Genomic DNA, 25,018 nt, shown 5'->3' with positions numbered 1-25,018 from the left:
TTTTTCATTGTAAAGTACCTTTGGCTAGGTGAGGGGTTGCTCACAAACGGTTATTTGCCCCGGGGGCACCGATCTGGCATCTCAGTACGCTGTTGGGCTCATGACTTGGAAGGGCGCTGACTTGCAGGGGCGCTGACTTGCAGGGGCGCCGTTGGACTAGGGCCTCCCTGGGGGCGGGACATCGCGGACTGGGGGTTCCCAGGGCCCCGCGCCCGGGAGGGAGTCTGCGCCCAGAAACGTCAGTTTGAGGAATGAAAGCGTGAAGGTGATCCCCTCTCTGGCCCGGGGCCGCAGTGGGAATTCAGGGCTTGGAGCCAGCAGGGAGGTGGTCTCAGGATCGTGCCTCTGCGTCCTCCCGTTCCTCGTCCCCCGCCAGTGTTCGCGTTCCTGGGCAGCCCGGGCGTCCCGGCGGGACTGGGGGGCTCGTTCGCGGTTATTATAACTTCACTCCCTTTAAAAGGAAAACTATGCCCGGAATCCGGGGAGGTGGCGAGCGAAGCCCTGGAGGGAAGGACGTGGCCCGTGCTCGCCGCAGGCCAAGCTCCGGTGTCCCCAGAGTTAGGACGGCGCGAGTGGCCGGGCCCACCCCTCCGCCCCCACTTCACCCCACACAACCTCGCGGGCGGGGCGGACCCCACCCCCGCCTCCCCTCGGCCCCCACCTCGCGGCCGGGCCGGGCTGGTCTGGGCGGCGGGCGGAGCCGCTCTTGGCCTTTTTTGGGCGTCTCCCTGCTCCTCGCCCGGGACCTGCTGGCTGGTGCTCGTCTGGCTGCTGAGGCGGCAGAGGGGGTCCCGAGGCGACCTCGGGCTCAGCGTGCGCGGCCACCATGACGGGAAGGTAACGGCCCCCCACCCACGCCGAGGGCCGGGAGGGCGCCTGTCTGGGCGGGACTGCGGGACCGGACCCCCACCCCGGCCCCTGCCCTCTGCTCCGGGGAAGCCGGCCCATCCACCTGCCGCGCCTCGACCTCGCTGGCCGTCAGGGTAGCCGGGATGCCCCTAACCCCCGCTGGTGTCCGGCCGGCCCACCGCCTACCCCTCCAAGAGGGACACAGTTAACCCCTTACTAACGGAGAACCAGGGCTCAGAGGGGCCGGGACTCGCCCAAGGTCACAACCAACTAAACAAGGCTTTAAAACCAACTGTTCGCTTCTGTCAGCTTCCCTGACCCCCAGCCGTGTGATCCTGCGGAGATCTCACCTTTGGAGCCTGGGTTTCCTCCTCTGTAAGCCAGGAATGGTAAACATTTGAAAATGGTAAAGGGTCTATGTGGGGACCCGGCTGGAACTCTCTCCAAGCACAGGCTGTTTGGGGTGGGGTGGGGGCAGGGGCACGTGACCCAGCCTGGGCTCTCAGGCCCTGTTGCCATTTCACAGATGAGGTAACTGAGTCCACAGAGGCTGAGTGACTCAGGAGGCTGGTCACATGTGCACTAGTGTCTGGCGAGTGTGGGCCTCTGCAGTACTTTCTGGAACATGGCTGGGTACAAGTGCATGACTCACGACTAGGTGGGAGGGGATGGTCTCTGAGGCCCAGCAGCCCCCTTCCAGCCAAGTCCTGGCAGGAGGATGCTCTTCGACTTGTGGCTTGTGGACTGAGAAAACCCTGTGGTTTTTGCTAGGGAGAAGGGCTCAGAGAGGCAGTGTGCAGGAATGGGAAGCAGCTACAGAGGGCAGGGTGGAGTCCCCAAACCTGGGTGACATGTAGAGTGGTCACCAGGAAGGCAGGGGCACACCGGCCTAGAGCAGGAGGGCAGCTAGGACACCCGAAATGGCACGTATCCTGTGATCCAGCAAGAACTGTCCCTCTGATGCCCTTGACTGCCTGCTCCCATTGTGGCCAGAGTCCGCAGACGCCACTGGCCTTCCAGAGCTCACCCTTTTTGTGTGCTTGGCAGCCCCCGGCTTTCCTGTCACCTGCAGGGCTTGACTGTCAGCGGCCTGGTTGCCCACCCAGAGAAGGGAGGGAGTGAAACTGGGCCAGCGTCAGGAGCAGCACAGACCAGGATCGAGGTGGGATGTGTGTGAGGTGGAGACTCAGGCACAGCCAGCACCCTAATAAGGCAGAGCAACACGCTGCCTGCTTTGGCAGCAGCTTCGACCCCTATAGCCTGAAGGGTGTGAGGCAGAGCAGACACCTCGGCACGGGTCCTGTCGCCCCTGAGTCTTCCACGCAGATGGAGGCCATCAGGTCAGCCGCCTGACAGCCCGGCGAGAGATGCGGGGAAGGCAGGGAGGTGGTGGGAGCAGGGGCCAGCCTGCCTTGCTGCAGGGGTCCCGAGAAATGCCAGTCATCAAATGAAACAGGGATCAGGGTTTTGCACCTTGCAAAACACTGGGCAGAGTTTTTCCTTGTGAATGTAACATTGCTCATCTCAGAGAGTTAGAAAAAACCCGGAAACAAAAGATGACGGGAACAGAAAAAGAAGGAAAGAAAGAAAACACCTACAGTTCCACTCCTTAGAGATGCCTTTGGGAATATTTTGGTGGCTTGCTTCTTTTCTCGTGGTGTCTTTTCCTGCTCATTTGCTTTTTGCAGCTGGGAGCTGTCTGGAAGCACCGGTTGACATCCTCCCTTGAAGTCTGCCCGCCACATGCCGTGCCCAGGCCAGGACTGGCTTGCTTCCCCCTCCACCAGAGGCGTGGGGCCAGGCCAGCTGGGAAATGGGTATCTAAGCCAACCATTGGGGTGGGTGAGGGTTTTCCTGTCCCAGAAGCTATGGAGTTTCATTTCTGCTCTGTTGCGTGCCCCCTTGAGCTCCGCATGTCTGCTGCCCCCGTGGGACGTCAGTATGGTGCTCACACCCGGATCCTGGTTCTCTTCACACCCACCCACACTGCCTAGAACCAGGCCGACCTTTGGAAACAACCCTCTCATCATACACCTCACACGCCCCTGGGCTCTCCCTGCCATCTGTGTGAAGTGCCAGCCCCTCACTGGACCAGAGTGGGCAAGGCCAGGGGGAGGGCGGTGGAGAGCCGGTGAGGGGACCTAGAGGGACGGGCCCAGCAGTGCGCTCTGGAAACACCCTCTGGGTGCCGCTGAGGTAGAGATGGGTTAGGAGGCCCACAACAAGGGGGCTCCTCTTCCGCAGCCATGGGGATGGGGAAGAGGAGCCGGACTCGGGGTGTCTGGGAGGTGGACCTGGAGGACCTGACAAGCCCAGTTGTGGCGGCAGGCGTGGCTGCCGAGCGAGTTCAGGCCGTGAGGGAGATGAAGAGCTGTGACAAGTCCAAGAGGAAGCACGGGAGGCGACTGGATAAGAGGGTCCAAAGCCTGGGAGAGGACTGAGCTGGGGCAGAAGGGTCAGTGAGGTCTTGAGCATGGGTGTGGTTAGGGAGGGGCCATGCTGTGGGATGGAAGCTCAGCCCTGGCCGGGGGCCAGAAGACTCTGGATCTTAAAAACACCCTAGTCTTTGTCCCAACTGAAGGGACCTTTGATATCACCACTGATGTACAGGGAGGGTCTTAGGACCCAGGCAGGACACACCCCTGCTTGGGGATCCAGCTCGTCGGAGGCCCTCCTCCAAGTGCAGCCTGGGACAGGGCGCCCACAGTGGGTGAGCTCAGCGGCTGGGCCTGCTGTAGAGTGCGGTCCCACCCCCCACGTGACCTGTGTGGGACCCGAGCTGGGCCTGTGCCGGCTGTGGTGCGGAGTGGGGCTGCTGGATCCCTGTCCCCACATCCACCTGCACCCCCGCCCTCCACAGTGCTCTCCGCCGCTCCCCACCTTCCCCAGGAGCATGCCCCGTGGCCCCCTTGACAGAAGGGTGGCAACCAGGGCCCTCCACACGGCACATGGAGCTGTGTGAAGCAGATGATGAGGGCCACACACTGGCCTCTGAACCCCAGGCCAGGCCTGGTACCACTCATGGCCCCTTAGCAACTCCCTTTCCCTCTGCTTCAGGTGTTGACTCTGACCCTGCGAGGGCAGTGCCATGGGGACAGAGGGCCTGATGTGTAGTGTGTTTAATCCCAGGCTGAAAATGCTCCCACCTCAGCTCACTTTGCGCTGTCAACATGACACTAACTGGTTCACAAAACTCCTGTTAGCAGTCAGCACTCGGGACCCCCTGGGGAGAGGGGCTGGGCTTTCCACGCACAGTGGCTGCCCTGACTCTGGAAATACACTGCTTCACTCTGCTCCATCTGCCACGTAGGGACTCACACTTAAAGGTTCCTCGGGTCTTCATCTCTGGATAGGGCGGACAGAGGGAGACACCTTAACTCTCCTTGTTCTGGTTATTCAAATCTTTTACATTTCCGATGACGAATATTTGCTCAAGATGACATAATAGGGCAAATGTGTTAATGAGATGCACAAGAGGACAGTGGGTGACTAAGATGACATGACTGATGTATGTTTGTATGGGTGTAGCACCAAAGATGTGTCCACACTGATGCTGGAGTTTTATTTTATTTTACTTTTTAAAAGATTTTTTATTTATTTATGAGAGAGAGAGAGAGAGAGAGAGACAGACAGACACATAGCATGAGCAAAGCGGAAGGGCAGAGGCAGAGAGAAAAGCAGACTCCCTGCTGAGCAGGGAACCCCATGTGGAACTTGATCCCAGGACCCCCTGCGATCATGACCTGAGCTAAAGGTAGTCGCTGAACTGACTGAGCCACCCAGGTGCCCCTGATGCTGGAGTTTTAAATGAAGAAAATAAAATCGTTCAAAACCAGATTACACGTGGGGTAAGAAGGTTGGAAAAGGTCATCCGTCTGAGGCATAGGGAAGGCCCTGGCCTCCCAGGGAGTCGAGCCCGGGCAGTGTGGGTGGGAGAAGCTGGCTGAAGTGAAGGGGTTGTTTGCGGCGGTGATGCTGGCTGCCCCAGGGACGGCACTCATGGCTTAGCCACAGCCCTCCCTTACAGCTTGCTGGTGGCCCTGGCCTCTGTCCCTGCCTCTAGTAAGCTATGTAGTATTCTTGTATTCTTCACCACACGTGTGCTTTTTAGACATTTGTGATATAATCCACATACCGTATAATATACTATCTCAGGGTGTATAATTCAGTGGGTTTTTAATACAGTCACCCGTTGTGCAACCATTACCACTAATTCTAGAACATTTTCATCACCCCTACAAGACACCCCGTGCCCACGTGCAGTCAATCCCCAGCTCCTGGCAGCTATTAACCCACTGTCTCTATAGATTTGTCTGTTCTGGATATTTCCGATAAATGGAACTATATATTGTGTGGCTTTTTTTTTGGCCTGGCTTTTTTTCATTTAGCATCATATTTTCAAGGTGCATTTATGTTGTAGTATGAGTCAGTACTTCATTCCTCTTTTGGAGGGTGTGCAAATAATATTCCATTGCATGGCTGTACCACGTTTTGTCTATGTGTTCATTTGTGGTGGACATTTGAATTGCTTCTGCTTTTTGGCTTTTATGAATAATGCTGTGGTGAACATTTCTATATATATTTTCTAGTCTCTTGAGCATATACTTTGGAGTAGAATGGCTGGATAATATGGTAATTCTATGTGAAATTTTTTGAGGAATTGCCAAGCTGTTTTCTGAATAACCGCATACCTTACATTCCCACCAGGAAATGTATGAGGGTTCTAATTTTCTCCACATCCTCACTGACACTTATTTTTTGTTTCAGTGAGTGTGAAGTGGTATCACATTGTGGTGTGGTTTTTTTAAGATTTTATTTATTTATTTGAGACAGAGGGAGACAGAGATAGCTACAGAGATAGCGCGAGAGAGCACGAGTGGGGAGGAGAGGGAGAAGCGGGGTCCCTGCTGAGCAGGGAGCTGGACTCAGAGCTTGATCCCAGGACCCTGGGATCATGTCCTGAACCAAAGGCAGACTTTTAAGTGACTGAGCCACCCAGATGCCTCACATTGTGGTTTTGATTTTCATTTCCCTAACAATTTGTCATGTTGGCCATCTTCTCATGTGCTTATTGGTCTCTTGTATATCTTATTTGGAGAAATGTTTATTCAGATTCGGTGCCCATTTTTAAATTGGGTTGTCTTTTTACTGTTGGGTTTTAAGAGTTTTTTATGTGTTCTGGATACAAGACACATGATTTGCAAATATTTTCTCCTATTCTGTGGGTTGTCTTCTAATTTTCTTGATAGAGTTCTTTAATGCACAAACGTTTCAGATTTTGATGAAATCCAATTTATCTATTCTTTGATTGCTTGAATTTTTGGTGTCATACCTAGGGAAGTGTTACCTAATCCAAGGTCATGGAGATTTATACCTATGTTTTCTTCTAAGAGTTTATACTTTCAACTCTTAAATTTTGGATTTTGACCCATTGTGAGTCAGTTCTATACATGGCCTGAGGCAGGGGTTTAAAACCATTCTTTTGCATGTGGCCATCCAATGGTCCTAGCGTCATTTGTCGACAAAACTATTTTCCCTCATTGAATTGTCTTGGCAGTCTCATTGAAAATTTGTTGATCATGGGTTATGGAATTATTTCTGGACTCTCAGTCCTATTCCATTTATATATGTGTTTGTCCTTGTGCCAGTACCAGATTCTTTGATTATTACTACTGTAAATCTGTAGTAAATTTTGAAATTGGGAAATGTGGCTCTTCTGACTTTATTCTTTTTCAAGTTGTTTTGGTTATTCTGGGTCTTTTGCACTTCCATATGAATTTTAGGATCAACTTACCTATTTCTGTAAAAAAGGCAGTTAGAATTTTGATAGGCTTTGTATTGTATCTATAGGTCAGTTTTATGGGGGGGGGGGAGGAACTGTCATTTTAACAATATCAAGTTTTCCAATCCATGAACATGGGATGTCTTTCCATTTATTTAGGTCTTCTTTAGTTTCTTTCAACAATGTTGTATAGTTTTCAGTGTACAAGTCTTACCCTTTGCTGGTTAAATTTATTCCTAGGTATTGTATTTGTTATGATGCTAGTGTAAATGGAATTGTTTTATTAATTTCATATTCATATTGTTTATTGGTTGTGAGTTTTTTATATTGATTTTTTTATCCTGCAAACTTGCTGAACTTATTTACTAGCTGTTGTGGTTTTTCTTGGGGTTTAGGCTTTTTTTTTTTTTTAAAGATCTTATATATTTATTTGATAGAGAGAAACACGGCGAGAGAGGGAACACAAGCAGGGGGAGTGGGAGAGGGAGAAGCAGGCTTCCCACTGAGCAGGAGCCTGATGTGGGGCTCAATCCCAGGACCCTGAGTTGATGCCCTGAGCTGAAGGCAGACACTTAACAACTGAGCCACCCAGAGCCCTGGGTTTAGGCTTTTCTGTATATAAGAGTATGTGGTATGAAAATGGAGATAGTTTTACTTCTTTTCCAATCTGGATACATTTTATTCCTTTTTATTTCTAATTGTCCTTGCTAGAACCTCCACTACTATGTTGAAAAGAAATGGCAATACTGGACATCTTGTCTTGTTCCTGACCTTAGAGGGAACGCCCTCAGTCTTTTACCATTAAATATGATGTTAGCTCTGGGTTTTTATCTGGCTTAGGAGGTACCCTTCTATTCCTCATTTGTTAAAGGTGTTTCATTATTGTTGTTGTTGTTTCTAATCATGAGAGGGTGTTGGGCTTTGTCAAGTGCATTCTCAGCATTCATATAATGTAATCAATTACAGTGATTTTGGAGGTTAAACCAACTTTATACCCTGGGATAAATCTCAAATGGTCATGGTATGTAGTACTTTTTATAGGCTGCTAGATTCAGTTTTGTTGAGGTCGTTTGCATCTATATTCATAAGCAATATTCATCTGCAGTTTTCTTGTGATATATTTTTCTGATTCAGGGCAGGGTAATGTTGATCTCATTGAGTGAGTTGGGAAGCACTCCCTCCTTGTAGATTTTTTTGAGAGTTTGTGAAGGATTGGTGTTAATGCTACTTAAACATTTGGTAAAGTTCACCAATAAAATCATTTGGTCCTGGGCTCATCTTTGCAGGAAGATTTTTTCTAAAGATTTATTATTTTTTTTAAAGTAATCTCTAGACCTAATGTGGGATTCAACCTCACAACCTCAAGATCAAGAGTTGCATGCTCCATCGACCTTGCTAGCCAGGTGCCCTGGAAGATTTTGATTATGGATCCAGTCTCTTGTTGTTGGCCTATTTGGATCTTACATTTCTTGTTGATTCAGCTTTGGTAGTTTATATCTTTCTAGGTATTTGTCCATTTCATCTAGGTTATTTGGTTTGCTGTAATGTAGTTTGTATATAACTGTTCACAGCATTCCCTTACAGTCCTTTAAGTTTCTCTAACTTCAGTCCCTTCTTTCATTCCTCATTTTGGTCATTTATGTGTTCTTTTTTTTCTTGGTCAGTCTAGCTAAAGGTTTCTTAGTTTTGTTGATCTTATCAAAGAATCACTTTTGGTTTTGTTGGTTTTCTCTTTTTTTTTTTCTAAACTCTTTTTCACTTATTTCTGCTCTGGTCTTTATTATTTCCTTCCTTATGCTTACTTTGAGTTTAGTTTTTTCTTCTTTTTCTGGTTTCTTAAGGTGAAAGGTTAAGTTATTGATTTGAGATCTTTTAAAATATATGACTATAAAACTATTTTATACTATACAACTATTTAACTATTACACAACTTTTTTTTTTTTTTTAATAGGCTCCATCCCCAACATGGGGTTTGAAATCATGACCTCAAGATCAAGAGTCACATGCCTTACTGACAGAGCCAGCCTGGCACCCCTATTATACAACTAGAAATAACTATAGTTATAACCATACAACTATTTAGAAATATAAATTTCCCTCAAACACCGCTTGAGCTACATCTCATAAATTTTGGTGTGTTGTGTTTTCGTTTCAAGGTCTTTTCCAAATTCCCTTGTTTTTTTTCTTTGACTCAGCAGTTCTTTAGGAGTGTGTTATTTAATTTCCACGTATTTGTGAATTTCCTAAATTTCCTTCTATTATTGATTTGTGATTTTATTCCACTGTGATCTAAGACTATGCTTCCTATGGTCTCAGTCCTTTTAAGTTTCCTGAGGCTCTTTTCATGGCCTGGCATATGGTCTATTCTGGAGAATGTTCCATGTACCCTTGAGAATATGTGTTCTGCTATTAATGGGTAGAGTGTCTCATGGATGCCTTTTAGGTATAGTTGGTTTACAGTGTTGTTAATGTCTTCTATATCCTTGTTTAGCTTTTGTGTAATTTAGTCTATCCATTAAGAAAGTTGAGTTTTGGGGCATCTGGGTGGCTCAGCATCAGCTGACTTAAACATCTACCTTTGGGTCAGGTCATAATCTCAGGGTCCTGTGATCTCAGGACACTGGGATCAAGCCCCACATTGGGCTCCCCACCCAGCAAAGAGTCTGCATCTCCCTCTCCCTTTGTCCCTCTGCCCCTCCCCCTGCTTGTGTGCTCTCTGTCTCTCTCTTTCTCAAATAAATAAATAAAAATCTTTTAAAAAGTGGAGTATTAGGGTATCTAGCTATTATTGCTAAATTATCTATTTTTCTCTCATTCTACCAATTTTTCTCCAAGTATTTTGAGTCTATTGTTAGGTGCATATATATTTATACTTGTTACATATTTTTTGATGGATTGATGCTTTTATCACTATAAAAGATCCTTTATTGCTCTTGTAACAATTTTTGTTTTAAAATCTATTTTGTCCAATGTTAGTATAGATAATCACTCCAGTTCTTTTTTAGTTGTTGTTGGCATGGTATATATTTTCCATACTTTTACTTTCAAATCATTTGTGTTTTTGTCTAAAGTGAATATCTTATAGAAATCATATAAGTAGATCATGTTTTTTTGTTTTTTTTAAAATTCCATTTGTGGGGCGCCTGGGTGGCTCAGTGGGTTAGAGCCTCTGCCTTCGGCTCGGGTCATAATCCCAGGGTCCTGGGATCAAGCCCCACATCGGGCTCTCTGCTCAGCAGGGAGCCTGCTTCCTCCTCTCTCTCTGCCTGTCTCTCTGCCTACTTGTGATCGCTGTCAAATAAATAAATAAAATCTTTTAAAAAATTTTCCATTTGCTAATTTCTGACTTTTAATTGGAAAGTTTAATCCATTTACATTTAATGTTATTATTTTACATTTACCATTTACTATTTTTAAAAATATAACTCTTATGTATTTTTTGTTTCTCAATTCCTACACTATTATTGCCTTCTTTTGTATTAAATTATTTCATTATGCTGTTGTTTTAAAACCAGATGGGAAAAATAGGTTGATAAACAAAAAGTACAATTATATATTGTCTTCTATTTTATCTATATAGTTACCTTTACTATGTCAAGGTTAAATATACTTTGCTGCCTTTTATTTCTTCGTGTGGATTAAAATTATTGCCTAATGTCCTTTAATTTCATCCTGAAGGACTCTTTTTAGTATTTATTTTCAACTGCAGAATTTCTATTTGGTCCCATTTAATAATTCCTATCTCTTTATTGGTATTCTCCATTTGGTGAGATATCATTCTCATACTTTCCTTTAGTTTTTTTTAGACATGGTTTCCTTTAGTTTTTGAACATATTTAAAGTGTGTCTAGTAAATCTAATATTTGGGCTTCCTCAGGGACAGTTTCTATTGATTGCTCTTTTTTTTTTTTTCTGTGGAAGGGTCACACTTTTTCATTTCTTCATGTGTCTAATAATTTTTTGCCGAGAACTGGACATTTCAAATAATATGTGGCAATTCTGAGATCAGATTCTCCCTCACTCTTCAGAGTTTGTTGTTGCTACTTGTTTGTTTAGTGATTTTTCTTTTTTTTTTAACTTTAAAAAACTTTTTAATTTCTATTTTTTAAAATATTTTATTTATTTGAGAGAGTGAATAGGAGAGAGCACAGAGGGAGAGGGAGAAGCAGACTTGCTGCTGAGCAAGAGCCTGATGTGGGGCTTGATCCCACAACCCTGAGATCATCACCTGAGCCAAAGGAGACACTTACCTGACTGAGCCACCCAGGTGCCCCTTTAGTGACTTTTCTGATCTAATTCTCTAAAGTCTGTATCTCGGGGTGCCTGGGTGGCTCAGTGGGTTAAAGCCTCTGCCTTCAGCTCAGGTCATGGTCTCAGGGTCCTGGGATCGAGCCCCACATCGGGCTCTCTGCTCCACGGGGAGCCTGCTTCCTCCTCTCTCTCTGCCTGCCTCTCTGCCTAGTTGTGATTTCTCTCTGTCAAATAAATAAAATATTAAAAAAAAATTTAAAGTCTGTATCTCTCTCATTTGTGACCACTGAAGTTTCTCCTTGGTTGGTTTAGTGGCCAGCTAATGACTGGACAAGGTTTTCTGTCAATGCCTGAAACCAGTAAGTCTTTCAGTCTTTGCTGAGAGCACATAAGCCTATGTTGGGGCCCACCTTCAGCATTCAACTTGGCAGTTTACAACTCTGCCTTAGCCTTCATTCCTGCTTTTACACAAGCCTGAAGGTCAGTCAGAAGTGAGAGCTTGGGACCTTAGTTCTTCCCTGAGCATACAAGCAGTCCTGGGCTTTTGTGTGAACTTCTAGAATCCTAGGAATATGTTGGTCCTTTTTGAAGCCCCTGAGGACATCTCACTCCTCAGTTTTTCCTTTTAAGCTTTTTGATTAGTTTACTGGCACCCCTACAGTTATCCATTGCCTATGGCAAGGACAGCTATGCTACCAGAGGCAATTAAAATAGTAGTACATTTGATAAACACCCCCCAAGAGAGGCTTTTAGCATTGGGTATGTGTGAGTGATGTCACATAAAGACAAGACTTTCTCATGGAGTCTTCCAGGAAATGAAGGTTTAAAGGAGCTCCAGCCCTGTCTGCTTCTTAATAATTGGGAATGTGGGATGTTATTTTTCAAGGCAGCCATGGAATTAGGGTATAGGGGTTATGGGCTAGGATAAGTTGAAACACCACAAAGCTCACTGTTCTTACCAAAATTCTTGACCAAATGCCCCTGGGTTACTGCAAAACTGTGGTTAATTTACAGAGTTCTGAAAAAGTAGATTCTGACAATTTTTGCTAGTTTTTTCATTGTTTTTATGGAGGGACAAAATTTCAAAGGTTTTTACTCTCCATTTATGCAGATATCATTCTTACTATGTTTTTGCAACTTTGTCCTCTGGGGCCAGAGTGCTGGCTGGGGACACCCGCAATGCTCTGACACACACTTCTGCCAGACAGGTTGTAGAGTTGGAGGGCTGGGGCACAAGGCTGTGCAGAGATTTGGGATTTGCGCTCAGTCAGACTCCAATTTCTGTTCTCAATTTCTAGCCGCTGGTGCTTCCTTTTACAGCAAATATTTGTTGAATTGATTAGTGCTTGGTAACCTTGGACTTGAGCTTCATTTACAAATTATGAGGCACAAAAACTTGTGGTTATGTCCTCCCTCTCTGGTCTATCTGTAATTGCAGAAACCCTAAATAAACGTTTCCTCCTTAAATGAAACAAACTGTGGCTCCGGGTGAGTTCTGGTTTTCAGAGTTCAGAATTTCCCCATGGGACGGGCTTACTGGGGCTGGTAGTAGGCACCCAGGCCCCAGGGCATGGACTTCAAGGCGCTGTAACAGAACTTTCTAATAAGCTTTCTTAAGCTTTCAGCTATCCACATCAGAGAGGGGGAGGTCATCTTTGTACTCATTGGCTCCTACAACCTCAGTCTTTCTATGCTTTTTTGCCTGTACAGCCACCTTTAAAAAAATATTTGTTGAATTGATCAGTGCTTGGTACTTTTGGCATCAAATGGCATTTACAAGTTATATTGCATCCAGTGCTTGTGATCATCTGGCTGTGTTTTGGAGCTGCCCCCCAGGGTGGTTAGTGAGTTGGGATTTGCTGGATGAGGTATGTTTCTTGGTATGTGGGCCCGGCATCTGAGTGCCAGTGGATCCTCTCCAAAGTCTCCCTCCACCCCAGTGTAGGAGGACCAGCACCCCGCTGTTCAGGAGAGCTACTGATTTTTTCTTTTGGAAGGCAGAGGCAGATACTGCTCATGCTTTCGGACTTTACTCAAAAGGTTCTTCAAGGAAATGGAATCAGTGGTAAAGATCTCCGTGAGTGCTCTGGATCCTTATTTTGTTGCTGACCGTAGTACCTGCTTGGCCAGCCGTGGCCACGATTCAGAAGCTGACCTTGGGTGTTTGCACTTGGATCACAATAACCCTGCTGGTCTCTTCAGGTAAAAATGCATGGAAAGAGTGCCTTCCTGGTGGTCTTCTATCAGACTTTGCTCCTTCTGCTTTTCCTGCCATGTTGGGGGATAACCTGTTCTCTGAGCTTTGACAGCATGGACTTCTTTTGGGTGCTTGGCCATTTTTTTGTCGGATCCAAGGGACCAAGGCTGCCCGTGTCTGGGTCTCCAGGTGGCATTTGCAGTCCAGGCTCGCAGGGAAGGAAACAAGGCAGAAGGTGGGCATGTGTGGGAATTCCTCACCAGCTTCTTAACTGTTTTTTAGGATTCCTTAATTAGGTCAGTGCCATACTGCTCTCCCCAGCCAAGAGTCTATCATCAGCATGTCAGGGGGCTTAGGGTTCCCTGTTAGGCTCCTCTCAGCCTGGGACCCCCAGGCATCCTGGCCTGACACTGTGGACCTTACCTCCGTGCTGTTTGGGACCTTCCCGGCGAGTCCTCCCCCCAGCCTGGACCCAGCCCCGCCAGCCTCTGCTTTCACTGTGCCGCCCCCGCCGAGCGAACAATATCCTTTCTATTTGGAGTTGACTCTGCTGCCCTTTGGAGATCGCAGTGTGTAACGTGAGCTCCTGTCCAGAGCGGGTGGGGGGAGAGGCGCCCCCTGCACGCCGGTCTGTCCCGTCGCCGCCGTCGCGGCGCTTGTCCGGAGGTGGCTGCCGGCGGCCCTGCGGCTCCCGCCCCCGCCTCTGACCCGCGAGGCCGGGGTGGCCGCGGTACGTCGGGGCAGGGCCGCCCCGCCACGCCGGGAGGAGGCTCGCACCATGGCAGCCCGGCTGGGCGCGCTCGCCGCGTCGGGGCTCTACCGGCGGCGCCAGCACCGGCAGAGCCCGCCGCCCGCCGCGCTGGGGTAGGTGGCCGGGGCCGGGCGGGGTCGGCAGGGACAATGGCCGGAAAGCCGTGGCTGCCGGCCTTTGCGCGGACACCCGGCTTGGCCCTTCCGATGGCAGGAGCCTGTCCGCCTGGGCCGGCGATATGGTCGGGGGTAGGGCGGGATTCGTGTAGTGGGTTTGATGTCATCCTGGATCGGGGTTCTTGGGCGGCACGCTGAGAATGGGGTGCCGGAGTTAGGTTGTCCCACGGAACTGCATTACTGCTTTCAGACTGGGGTCCTTTTACAGATGAACGAACAGTGGTGGAGGAACCTGCTGGACATCGCCCGTCCAAAAATGACTAGGCTGTGATCTGAAGCCGGTGTGGACAGACACCAAAATCTGAACTGCTTTATCCCATGGAGAGTTGCCAGTGTAGACAACTGATGAAAGCCTCTTTGGGGGCAGGAAGGGGAGCCTGTGGGGCTCAGGATGCAGCTCAGTGCATGGGAGGAGATGAGTTAACTGGGGGTGAGGCGATCCGAGGGCAGGGTCGGAAGGGGCATGGAGATGGTGGTACAGACCCTGGTGTGGGTCTCAGGGGCTGGGGGCTGGGCCTCAGGGGCCACCAGGGTGGAAACTTGTAGCAGAAAGTTGGGGAGAGAGTGATGAGGGCTGTGAATGTGGGGTCATTGGCATGAAAGTGCCAGGTACAGCCCCCAGAGGAGAAGGTGAGTGAGGACCAGTGGCCGAGGACCCGAGGTTGGGAGGAAGGAGTGGGGAGTCAGGGAAGAGACAGAGAGTCACAGTGACGGAGGTGAGGGGGATCTGGAGGACCCAGGGAGTAAAGGAAGTTGGGGGGGCCGCTAATGCTATGCTGGGAAAATCCAGCCTGCTCTGAGTTCACTGTGTCCCTATGATCAGAACAGCCTTCCGGAGAGGTAATGAGGACTGAGCTACCAGAGACATCTGGGGTAAATGACGGAGCAAGGAGCAGAGCATTGGGTGAGGATGGGGGGTGGGGGGGTAGCACAGGCTGTGAGCTGTCCCTGTTGCACACCTGGGATGGCAGTCCCGTTATGCACCAGGATGGGGACTGGACAAGCCCATTGCTCAGGTGGGGAACATGAGGCCAGGATGCCAAGAAACTCACCTGAGTGTGACAATGCTAGAAGGGGAACCCTTACCGATAGGCCCTGGATGTCCTCGGACACGCATGGAGTGAGGTGTGGTTCAGGGAATGGCTCCCAAGGCATTGAGAGGCCAGAGACCGTGCTGGAGAGAGATTTCACGGTATAGACGAGGCCAGGATGCAAGGAGGGCACATGGGCGTGGTCATAAAAATCAGCCTCAGGAAAGTCCTCTGCGTGTAGGCACATACGTTTATATATACTCGTCTTTATTTTACTGTGAATTTCTGGCTCATGCCCTCCCTCAGCCCTCTGTTATCAGTGGGACGGTTTTAAAGTGCACCTGCTTCCAAGTCAGAGAAGGCTCTGGAGCGAAGGGGTATGGCTAGGGCTTCAGGAAAAGCCATGTAATCTCCCACAGGCTCCAACCAGCCTGGGAAGGTGTTCCTGGCCGGGCCGATGCATCGTGTAGAGCAGCCCAAGGCGGCATTTCATTTTCCAGCGTTCCCCAGGCTGAGGGTGGGGCTGGCTTGGTGGAAATTCAAGCAGCCAGGTACCCTCCTGAGGGAGGGGGCCCAGGCGGTGCCGGGGGCAGCTTCCACTCGAGCTTCGAGGTCGTGCTGCCGTGGGATTCCCCTTTGTCCCCTGCGCCGGGAGCAGTGCCTGAGCACAGAGGAGGTGCTTGGTAAAGAGGCGTCACATGAAGGGGGGAAGGAATGGGACTGGCCGCTGTGATAGAGCTGTGCTGGGCTATGCTTGCAGGAGTCACCTCACTGCATCCTCCCAGCTACCCACGAAGGTAGCCATGGCTTCCTAGATGAGGCAGCCCTGGCTCAGGGCTTACTTCGAGCAGACAGCACGGCCGGGGAACACCTGAGCCAGCTCGGTGGCCTAGTTTGCCTGGCCGAACAGCACGTGCCTTGGACTCAGCCCAGTGTGGCCTCAGTAACACTGACTCATTCTCAAGTGTGAACGGACCCCTGTGGCCAGCCTCTGCCTCTTCCCAGCCCTCATCTTATCTTTCTAGGCTCAGATGGGTGGGAGGCTCGCGTGGGGCAGGGTCTAGGGTTGTTGTTCTTTTCTTTCTATTTTTTTTTTAAAGGTCTTATTTATTCACTTGAGAAAGAGCGAGTGAGAGAGTGTGCACAAGCAGGGGGAAGGACAGGGAGAGGGAGAAGCAGGCTCCTTGCTGCACGAGAGCCTGACACAGGACTTGATCCCAGGATCCCAGGATCACGACCTGAGCCCAAGGCAGGTGCTTAACCCACTGAGCCACCCAGGTGCCCCAGGGTCTAGGGTTGTTCTAAAACAAAACAAAACAAAAAACAGAGTCTTGAATGGCTGTGCCTGTATAATGCTACCAGGAGCTAAGGGGACAGGCGAGAACGTGGTCCAGTCCTGTGAGACCCTTAGCAGGTTACTGACCCTCTCTGTACTTGAGTTTCCTTATCTGGAACGAGCAACCTCTCCTCACAAGAAGTGGGCACAGAGAGGGCTCCCCCACCCCAGCCATTGTAACGCTCAGTGCCATCTCGTCACCCAGTGACATCTTTCACGATGTCACAAACTGACTTGTGTCGGGCTTTCAGGATTGAGAGTGTTTTGGGGGGTGCTGGGAAGGGCTGGCCAAGAGGCACGGATGCTGTGCTCTTGTACATCCTCTGGGCACCAGCTCTGCCTTTGGCAGCATTGAGTGTCGTCCAGCTGGGGCAGGATGGTGATGTCTCCTTGGGGGACGCACTAGGCTGACTTGGTGCTCCCGGTTCTTGGTTGGAATGTGTGAGGGAGGACGTGGAATGTGCGTGTCTCCGACCCTTTGCCCTCTGGCAGGGAGTGCAGGCAGGCTGCAGGCATTCTCCAGCACGGGGCTGGGGAGGAGGTGCTCTGAAGGCTCCCAGAGTTGCAGGGAAACAACAGCTCTCTTCACACAGTGCTTAGCATGCCTGGCACCGGGCTTAATGGGCTGTGCGCTGTGAGCTCTTCACCTTGGCTCTGTGAGGAGGTAATTGCTACTCTGGCACAGCTCTTTGCAGGTGAGGCGCAGAGAAGCTGGTATCCTTTTCCAGGTCCCCCAGCTGATGGCAGGGACTATTAGGATTCAAACACGGAAGGGTGAGCCCGGAACCCCCTCTTGTGTCATTGCCTCCTGCAGGAGACGGCTGGCCTTTCTCTGATGGTGACATGGTTTATTTGCTAGGCACATTTGCCTGTCTGTCCTTCCCTCTGTCTTAGGCCAGTGGGTTGGAGTGTTGTCTGTGGTCCTGAACAGGATGGCATGGGATGCGGTCCCAGGAGTCCCTTGGGGGTGCTGCTGCCCCCTAGGACTTGGGCTGGAGCAGCCAGTGGGTGTGAAGGTAGGTGGTCCCCTTCACACCCCACCTTCCACTGCCAGGGCTTGTGCAAGGCATGCAGAAGACAGACAGCAAAATCCTCAACCCGAGGCACCCGGGGACACAGCCAGGGAGCTAGACTCCGACCTGTTAAAGATCAGCTGCCCTGGCTAGGGGACCAGGTGAAGATGAACAGGAAGGTAAGGTGTGGCCAGCTGCTGTTAGGGTCCTCCTGGCCAGGAACACAGTCACCATGAGATGGAATCACAGAGGAGAGTTTAACAGAGGGTCTACTTAACAAGGGCGGAATGTTGAAGTCTGGTCGAGTGCCTGGGCTAGCAGCAAGCAAGCAAGCGACAGTGGCTGCCGGGTGGGTCACCTGTGAGGTGTGGCTTCGGCCGAGAAGGCAGCCTTCTGGAGGCAGTGGCTGGAGGTGGGAGTTGGGTCTGCCCCACTGGGGGCTAGCGGGCAAGGGGCCTTGGGAGGGAGGCACTAGGGCTTTAAGCTGCAATCCAAAAGTCTGGGGGCTGGGCTTGAATCCTTGTTTTGGCTTCATTTTCTGGGTCCTTTGGGGAAATTCCAGATCCAGGGTCACAGGATTTCCTGTTGATTTCTCACTTCTCCAAGACCAGCAAGGTCTTGTGCACAGCCGGGAGCTGGAACTTCCTCCCACCACCATGGGTGTGTGCTGTAGGAGGGCAAGGCTGCGAGGCTCCCAGTGTTCCCCCGCGGGAAACCATGCCTGTGGTGATGAGCCCAGCCCAGCCCTCCATGGCTGCTTAGGTTGTCACTCCTCCGATTGTCTGGCCCACCTTGTGGAGACCCGCAGGGGGGTGCGGTGTGTGTTGGGTTGGGGGGGGGTGGTTGCCGCTCGCAGACGGTGCCTTGCATCTTGGGCTCTGCCTGACCCTGCTACCACCCTGCTTCCTTGCACCGGTGACTGGTGCGAGGACAGAGAAAGTGGCTTTGGTCCCCAAAACACAGCTGAGGGCAGGCTGAGACATGTAGAGTGCCTGGCAAGACTTCTGAAGAGCCCTCTGGCCCTGCCCCTTCCTGCCACATGGTTTCCAGGCTGAACAGAGAGGGAGTCCTGCCTGGGCCCCCAGTCCAGCTTCAGCCTGTCTGGGTGCAGCAGCTCTCCGTTACACCCACCGTCCCTAACCAACCCCCAGACCCCTGACCAGCAGAGCCCTCTCCCACCTCCTGCACTCATCCTGTTGGGGTATCCTTCCCTGTGATGGACACTTGAACACCCCAGCCAGAGCTTCACTCACTCGAGAATTCTTCTCGTAATGCTGCAGCAGCAAGGCAGGGATGGGATTCTTACCCTAGAAGGCAGAACAGGCTGGAAAGATTCTCAGGAGCAGGCAGCTTGTGTCTAGTCACTCTGTATGCCTACCTGACGTTGCCGGCTGCTTGAACGTCTCCTTGCTGAACGTGACTGTCCTGCTTTGCCCAGATATCCAGGCACCACCCCAGCCCCCCGCCCCACTCATCTGTCAGAGCTGACAATTGAGACAAAACCTATTTGCTGTCCTTATTGCAGAAGGCCTGGGCGTCAGTATTGTGGAAGGTCATAGAGGCTGTCAGTCTGAGACAGCCCTTCCAGGCCACGCCTCAGGGCCTTTCAGCATGGGCTTGGCTCAGTGTGGGCATTTCCCCTTGTGGTTCAGTTTGGACTCTACTCCTCCCAAAAGGAGGCCTACCACTTACCCCAGGGGTGGTGTTGCCCACCCTGGATGAGGACATTTGCTCCCAGCCTGCTCCTATCCCAAGGATTCCCACTCTCACCTTCTCCATAGTAAGGTGGTTACATGTTCTTTGAGGCAGTGGTTTGCAACTAGCTCCCGGTGCAGAGGAAAGAGCCACTGAAGTCTGAGCAATCTGGATTCAAATCTGGACTCTGTCATCTGCTGTGTGAGCTTGGGCAAGTTTGAGCCTTAGGTCTCTCATCTGGAGGGCAGGGTTGCCTCAGGGATTAAACGAGTGGATTACAGAGCTACCGATGTATGCCTGGGTGAAGTTCTATACCTGGGAGACTCTGGTTCCCTGAGAAGAGGCGATAGAAGGTATAAGAGGGAGCTGAGTGAGCACAGATACCCCAACACATGGGCCAGCATGATGAAGACCGAGCAGCCTAGGAACCAAGCACAGACGTCGGCAACTACTGCCCTGTCCTCGTGGGGGCTTACTGTGGGCCAGACGTGCTGCTGAGGGCTGGCACGTGCCCCTCATCTAACTGGCCTGTAACCCATCTTCTGGTCTTTCCACAGCTGGGAGTCTGGACCCAGAGAGTGAGGTCAGCCCAGGCCACCATGAGGGTGCTGGTCTTGAGCCCTTGCCGCTCTGACCAGTGTGTGCCTGGCCATGTCTGATGCTCCACAGATGTGCATGGGGACTCGAGGGCATCCGGAAAGATGGGGCTTTAGAGTTGGAGGGGTGCTGGTTTCTAACCCAGGCTTTGCCTCCACCCGCTGTGGCCCTCGGGAAGAACACTGACTCTCTGCAGGCCTTGGCTGGTCCATGTCTAAAATGGGAATGCTGCATTGGCCTGGTAGGGTTGTCGTCTGGGAAGACATACTATAGACGGGCGTGTGCTGGCACTTAGGACGCCCACAGGACACAGAAGCTTCGATGCACGTGTGGGCCAAGCCGCTGCCAGGCAGCTCAGCCCCGGCTGCGTGTTGCGGAGTCCCCACAGTGCCAACTGTCATCAGGGCGAGGACAGCGAGTTCCCTCACTCTGGAGAGCATTTTAACTTTTTTTTTTTTTAAGATTTTATTTATTTACTTAACAGACAGAGATCGCAAGTAGGCAGAGAAGCAGGCAGACAGAAGAGGAAGCAGGCTCCCTGCAGAGCAGAGAGCCTGATGTGGGGCTCGATCCCCGGACCCTGGGATCATGACCTGAGCCAAAGGCAGAGGCTTTAACACACTGAGGCATCCAGGCGCCCAAGCATTTTAACTTTTTAAGGAGGGAGGTGTGCCCCTTGAGTGCCCCTTGCTTGTCTTTGCCCCTCCCCAAGCCTGACCTGTCCACCCCTTCTCCCCCCAGCAACATGTCCAACGCCTTGGCCAATGCGGTGTGCCAGCGCTGCCAGGCACGCTTCGCCCCTGCCGAGCGGATCGTCAACAGCAACGGAGAGCTGTACCACGAGCACTGCTTCGTGTGCGCCCAGTGCTTCCGGCCATTCCCCGAGGGGCTCTTCTACGAGGTGAGCACGCGGCCGGGACCCTCAGCCGGACTGCTGTATCGGAGTCCGAGCCCCCCACCAGCTCAGAGTCTGCTTCCTAGGAGCCAACGGGCTGTGCCAGCCATGGTCCCAAACAGTGACTGATGAGCAGTCAGGCCAGGTCTGCCCTTTGTGGGCACGTCTTCACTTGTGAAGCTATGAAGGAGAGTCACTATTCATCCAGCCTCCTCTGGGTAGACTCTGGGAGGCCATGGGACGCAAACACCCAGCTCTGGCAGCACATACCCTCCTTTGAGAGCAGACAGTGAACACAGTAAATATAATGGTATAGCAAATGGAGCTTAGTGCTCTGGGTACAGGGAATTGGGGTGCAGAGGGAGGGTGGTCAGGGAAGATGATATTTGAGCAGACCTGAAGGAGGTGAGGGAGCCAGCCTACATCTGCAAGAAGAGCATTCATCAGAGAGCTCAATCAGGTGCAAAGGCCCTGAGGTCAGAGCATGCAGGGTATTTGAGGGCTGCCAGAGGCAGTCTGTCTGACAACTTGAAAAGGACCATTCTCCTTGCTGTGCTGGGGAGAGACAAATATGGGCAGGCACAGAAGCTGGAGAACAGGTGGGACCAGAAGCTGGATTACTGAAAAAGCCCCAATCAAGTGAAGTGGATCTAGGCTGGGTCACACTGGCTCATAAGAGCAGATTATTTAAATTTTCAATCATCTTGCCAACTAGTGGTTAAACATAACTCTTATTAAAAATTAAGTTATATAAATGTACAGTGAGATAAAATTTTATTGGAAACAAGGGTAACACATACTCAAAACTCACCACTTCCTAATTATTTTATCACGTTTCCCTATCATCTGTGCCTCCGAAGTTATTTGTCTCTTGTACCTGGGTGGTGGAAAGGTACCCCGATGGCTGCCGCACGTATCTTAACTCCACGCTGATGTTGCGTTGGGAGCCTGGCATCATCCGTGGCAGGAATCTTCACGCCACAGAACCTGGTCGATGCTACAGCGCAGACCCCGTCTTCCGAAGGGCTGGTTGGCCATCATTTACCAGTGCACCGCTGGCAGTTGCAGTGGAGGCGGTGACCAGGTCTCAGAGACCAGAGAGGCTTCGAAGGTACAGCTGATGGGATGGACAGATGGACGGCCGTGCAGTGTGTGAGCTCCTACTGGCAGCGCTGGAGCCTTCCAGCCTCTTGGGAAATGCTGGCCCGCTGTAGGGAGCTCTCGGTGGCCATGTGCCTAGAACAAAGCCCGGCACACAGTAGGTGCTCAGGAAAGAGTCGTTGCTGAATGAAGGTCACACCATGCTGCCTCTACGGGCCACTGGGTAGGGCCATAATCAGTTGCAGACTAATAAGACGCTCATTTCAGAGAGGAGGACAAGCCAACCTTTTTTTAAAAGAAAATTGTCAAGGGAGAAGAAATCCAGGGCAGGGCTTGGCCACACTTGGGACCATTGCAAGGCCATCATTGTCCAGGCAGATGGGGACAGTGGCTGGTGCCCGGAGTGGCTCCTGCTGGCTGCAGGACTTGGGGCTCTCCCTCAGGCCCCCATGTTTCTCCTGTGTCCCTCTTTCCGTCTCCCTCTCCGGGAATCTTGTGGCCTCTGAGGGAAATGGACTTCTCACACAGAGAAGATACACAGGAAATAGGGCCAAGTGACATTTATAAATCAGACTTGGTCCCAGCCCTCGGCTTGCTCCCAGGACTAGCAGGGTCAAGGTCTTGTGCAAACAGCAGTGGTTTTGAGGGCTGGCCTTGCCCAGTTCCCAGCTTCTCAGAGACCCCTTACTTTGCATGCCCACCCTGTGGTAAAGGCCCATTCCTGCTGATCCCCTCCCATCTCCAGGCCTTGGCCCTGCTGCTCTGGATCGCCTTCCTCTCAGCACTCCAACTCCCTGCTGTCTTCCAGCTTCTTACCACCTCCTCTAGGAAGTCTTCTCCTCAGGGAGGGTTGGGTGCCGCACCCTGTTTCACAGCAGCAATTGCACAAACTGGGGTGCCTTTCTAGTCTTCCTGAGGGTGGGTCCTGATCCAACAAAGACCGGCCAGCTGGAGGGCAATGATGGAGGTTTGCTTGAACACTCTCTGCGGGTCCATTTGCAGTTTGAAGGCCGGAAGTACTGCGAACATGACTTCCAAATGCTGTTTGCTCCGTGCTGTGGATCATGCGGTAAGGGCTGGGTGTAGCACACTCCTCCGCATGCCTGGGGATCGGGCAGGTACGTGGGGGCACAGGTGCTCTTCCCTGACCCCCTCTCTGAGCAGCGGCTCTTTGGAGGCATCACCTCCCCCAGCTCTGGGAGGGGAGCCCTGGGATCCGGCCGAGCTCAGGCGAGTGCCAGTGTGGGCAGGGCTTCGGAGGGGACTGGGAGGGGGCCATGTGCCTGCCTCAGTGAGCTGGGACCCATGTCTTCCAGGTGAGTTCATCATTGGTCGTGTCATCAAGGCCATGAACAACAACTGGCACCCGGGGTGCTTCCGCTGTGAGCTCTGTGACGTGGAGCTGGCTGACCTGGGCTTCGTGAAGAACGCAGGCAGGTGAGGTGGGCCGGATCCTGGCTAGGAGGTGGACCCTCACCAAATGCACTGCTTAGCGAGCAGCAGGCCTGCAAGGCCTAGGCCCATCTGCAAGGCAGCTGAGAGACCCCTGGTTTATAGGTGAGGGCTGAGGCCAGAGAGAGTAGGGGGTGCCGAGTCAGGGCCTGCCTCAGGCCTGGGCATGCTCCCGGAAGCAGGCTGACAGCAGGCAGTGAGGAGGACGCTGGCCGGGGCAGGGGCCATCAGAGGCAGTGGATGGATAAAGAGCTTTGGGTCATCACTATTGCCTGTCCAGCCCTCGCTGCTGAGCGGAGCTGGCTGCCTCCTTCCCTGTGCCGCTGGCTAAATGCTGCTGGAGAGAAACCACTCAGCCAGGGGGCCCGAAACGACTCTGGCACTCTGTGCTAAGTTTCCTTTGAAGACTGAGTTCCCTTCTTCCTGGAGGTCTGGCTCTTTTCTCCCCACACTGTCTCTTTCCCCTCCACCCTCCTAGAGTGAGGACCTCCCCACCACTTTCCCGAGGGGAAGGCTCTCCCGCTCCCTGCCCTGGTGCTACCCAGGCCTCAGTCACAGTGCCCCGTGGAGGCCCTGTCCCTGCTCCTCCTTCTCCAGTGGAGCTCTCCGCGGTAGTCAGTGCTGCTTCTCCCAGAGCTGCCCTCCCAACGTGGCTGTCTGCGGCGTGTTCCGGTGCCCTTGCTGGCTCCTCTCACGTGCCCGCACTGCCAGTCAGGTCCATCCCCATGACCTCCTTCCTCATTGCCAGACCCACGGGTCACCGCAGTCCTCTCTTGACCTCTCAGCAGGCTTCACGGCAGCTTTTTCTTCTTGCTGAAATGCCTCCTCTCCAGGCGCCCAGGACCCTGTGTTCTCGTAGCTTCCTCCTGCCTTGTGGCTGTGCTGGGTCCTCTCCTCTTTTGACCTCCCTCCACCTGTCTCTCCATGTTGGCCTGCTGGGGGCTCAGCACCTGGGCCGCATCTCTGTCCAACGTCCCAGAACCCTGACTGGCATGCCTGCGCTGAATGATTCAGATGTCCACCTCCACTCCGGACCTTTCCCTCGGGGTCTCAACCACTTGGTGCCCACTGGGCATCCCAAAGGCAACAGGCCCCAACCAAACCCTGGGCTCTCCCCCGCTGACCAGCAGGTCTCCTCATGCAGTGAAGGTGGCCACCCACCCTAACTGTGAGTCCCCTGCCCTCTCCTACCTTGTCGCCTCTCTGTTCTCTGCCGCTGCTCCGTTTGCTCGGGGTGCAGCCTGTAGTGATCTCTACCATTCTCCTGCTGCGTGTTGCCTGGTGTCAGTCTTGGTGTCTGTGGGCCACTGGGCAGCAGTCCCTGTCATTGTCTACAGGAGGGGCTGTGGAGGGCAGGTGGTGTCACGGCGGTCCTGCGCCGATCAGGGGTTGCCCACCAGGTGTGGGCCCGAGCGAGTCCTCTCTCCTGAGTCCCAGCGCACCCGGAGCTGCCTGTGGCAGGAGAGGCTGGGAAAACCCGGGAGAGGCCGGAAGCACTACAGAAGTAAGGTGCAGCTGTGAAGAAAATGTGGCCGCCCTGCAGAGACCCTCCTTGCCCGGGGCAGCCCTCTGAGGCCTGTCGTGCAGAGTGTGAGTGTGCACGTGGGGCAGGCTGCGAGGGGCCGTCTGATCCAGAGGCAAAAGCACGTGCTGCCTGGCCTCTCCGGTCTTCACCTTGGCTTTGCCACTCTTGGGTGGGAGGGAGGAGAAGTTCTGGGGAGGGAGTTATGTCAGCCGAACACAGTAACCTTCAGAATCTTAAAGTACAGTTACGTTTACAATCGCTGTGATCACGTACAAAAGGGGACCTGGGCCCTACCGTGGCAGGTAGAGCCTCTCAGGAGGCAAAGGACACCGCTGCCGTTCTTGGTTAGTGGGACACAGGGTCCCATG

The 25,018-nt window shown here is 52.0% G+C and overlaps 1 protein-coding gene across 4 annotated transcripts in view; it reads left to right on the top strand.

The window, feature by feature from the left end:
* Positions 1-25,018, top strand: part of LIMS2 (LIM zinc finger domain containing 2) — a 59,442-nt gene that overhangs the window by 21,828 nt on the left and 12,596 nt on the right. Inside the window, exons 1-5 of one of the 4 annotated variants that reach the window (XM_046018275.1) lie at positions 513-837; positions 12,922-13,083; positions 20,419-20,578; positions 22,676-22,742; positions 22,990-23,110. In XM_046018275.1, coding sequence (XP_045874231.1) covers positions 827-837; positions 12,922-13,083; positions 20,419-20,578; positions 22,676-22,742; positions 22,990-23,110 — 521 coding nt within the window. In that variant the 5' untranslated portion in view covers positions 513-826. Of the gene's footprint in view, positions 1-512; positions 838-12,921; positions 13,084-13,711; positions 13,943-20,418; positions 20,579-22,675; positions 22,743-22,989; positions 23,111-25,018 lie in introns of those variants that run through there. The other 3 variants (XM_046018277.1, XM_046018276.1, XM_046018278.1) reach the window with 3 other exon arrangements.

Source organism: Meles meles, chromosome 9 (genome assembly GCF_922984935.1).
Source record: "Meles meles chromosome 9, mMelMel3.1 paternal haplotype, whole genome shotgun sequence".
Taxonomy (NCBI): Eukaryota; Metazoa; Chordata; class Mammalia; order Carnivora; family Mustelidae; genus Meles; species Meles meles.
The sequence above is the reverse complement of the archived record's forward strand: the minus strand, read 5'-3'. Positions and strand labels throughout refer to the sequence as shown.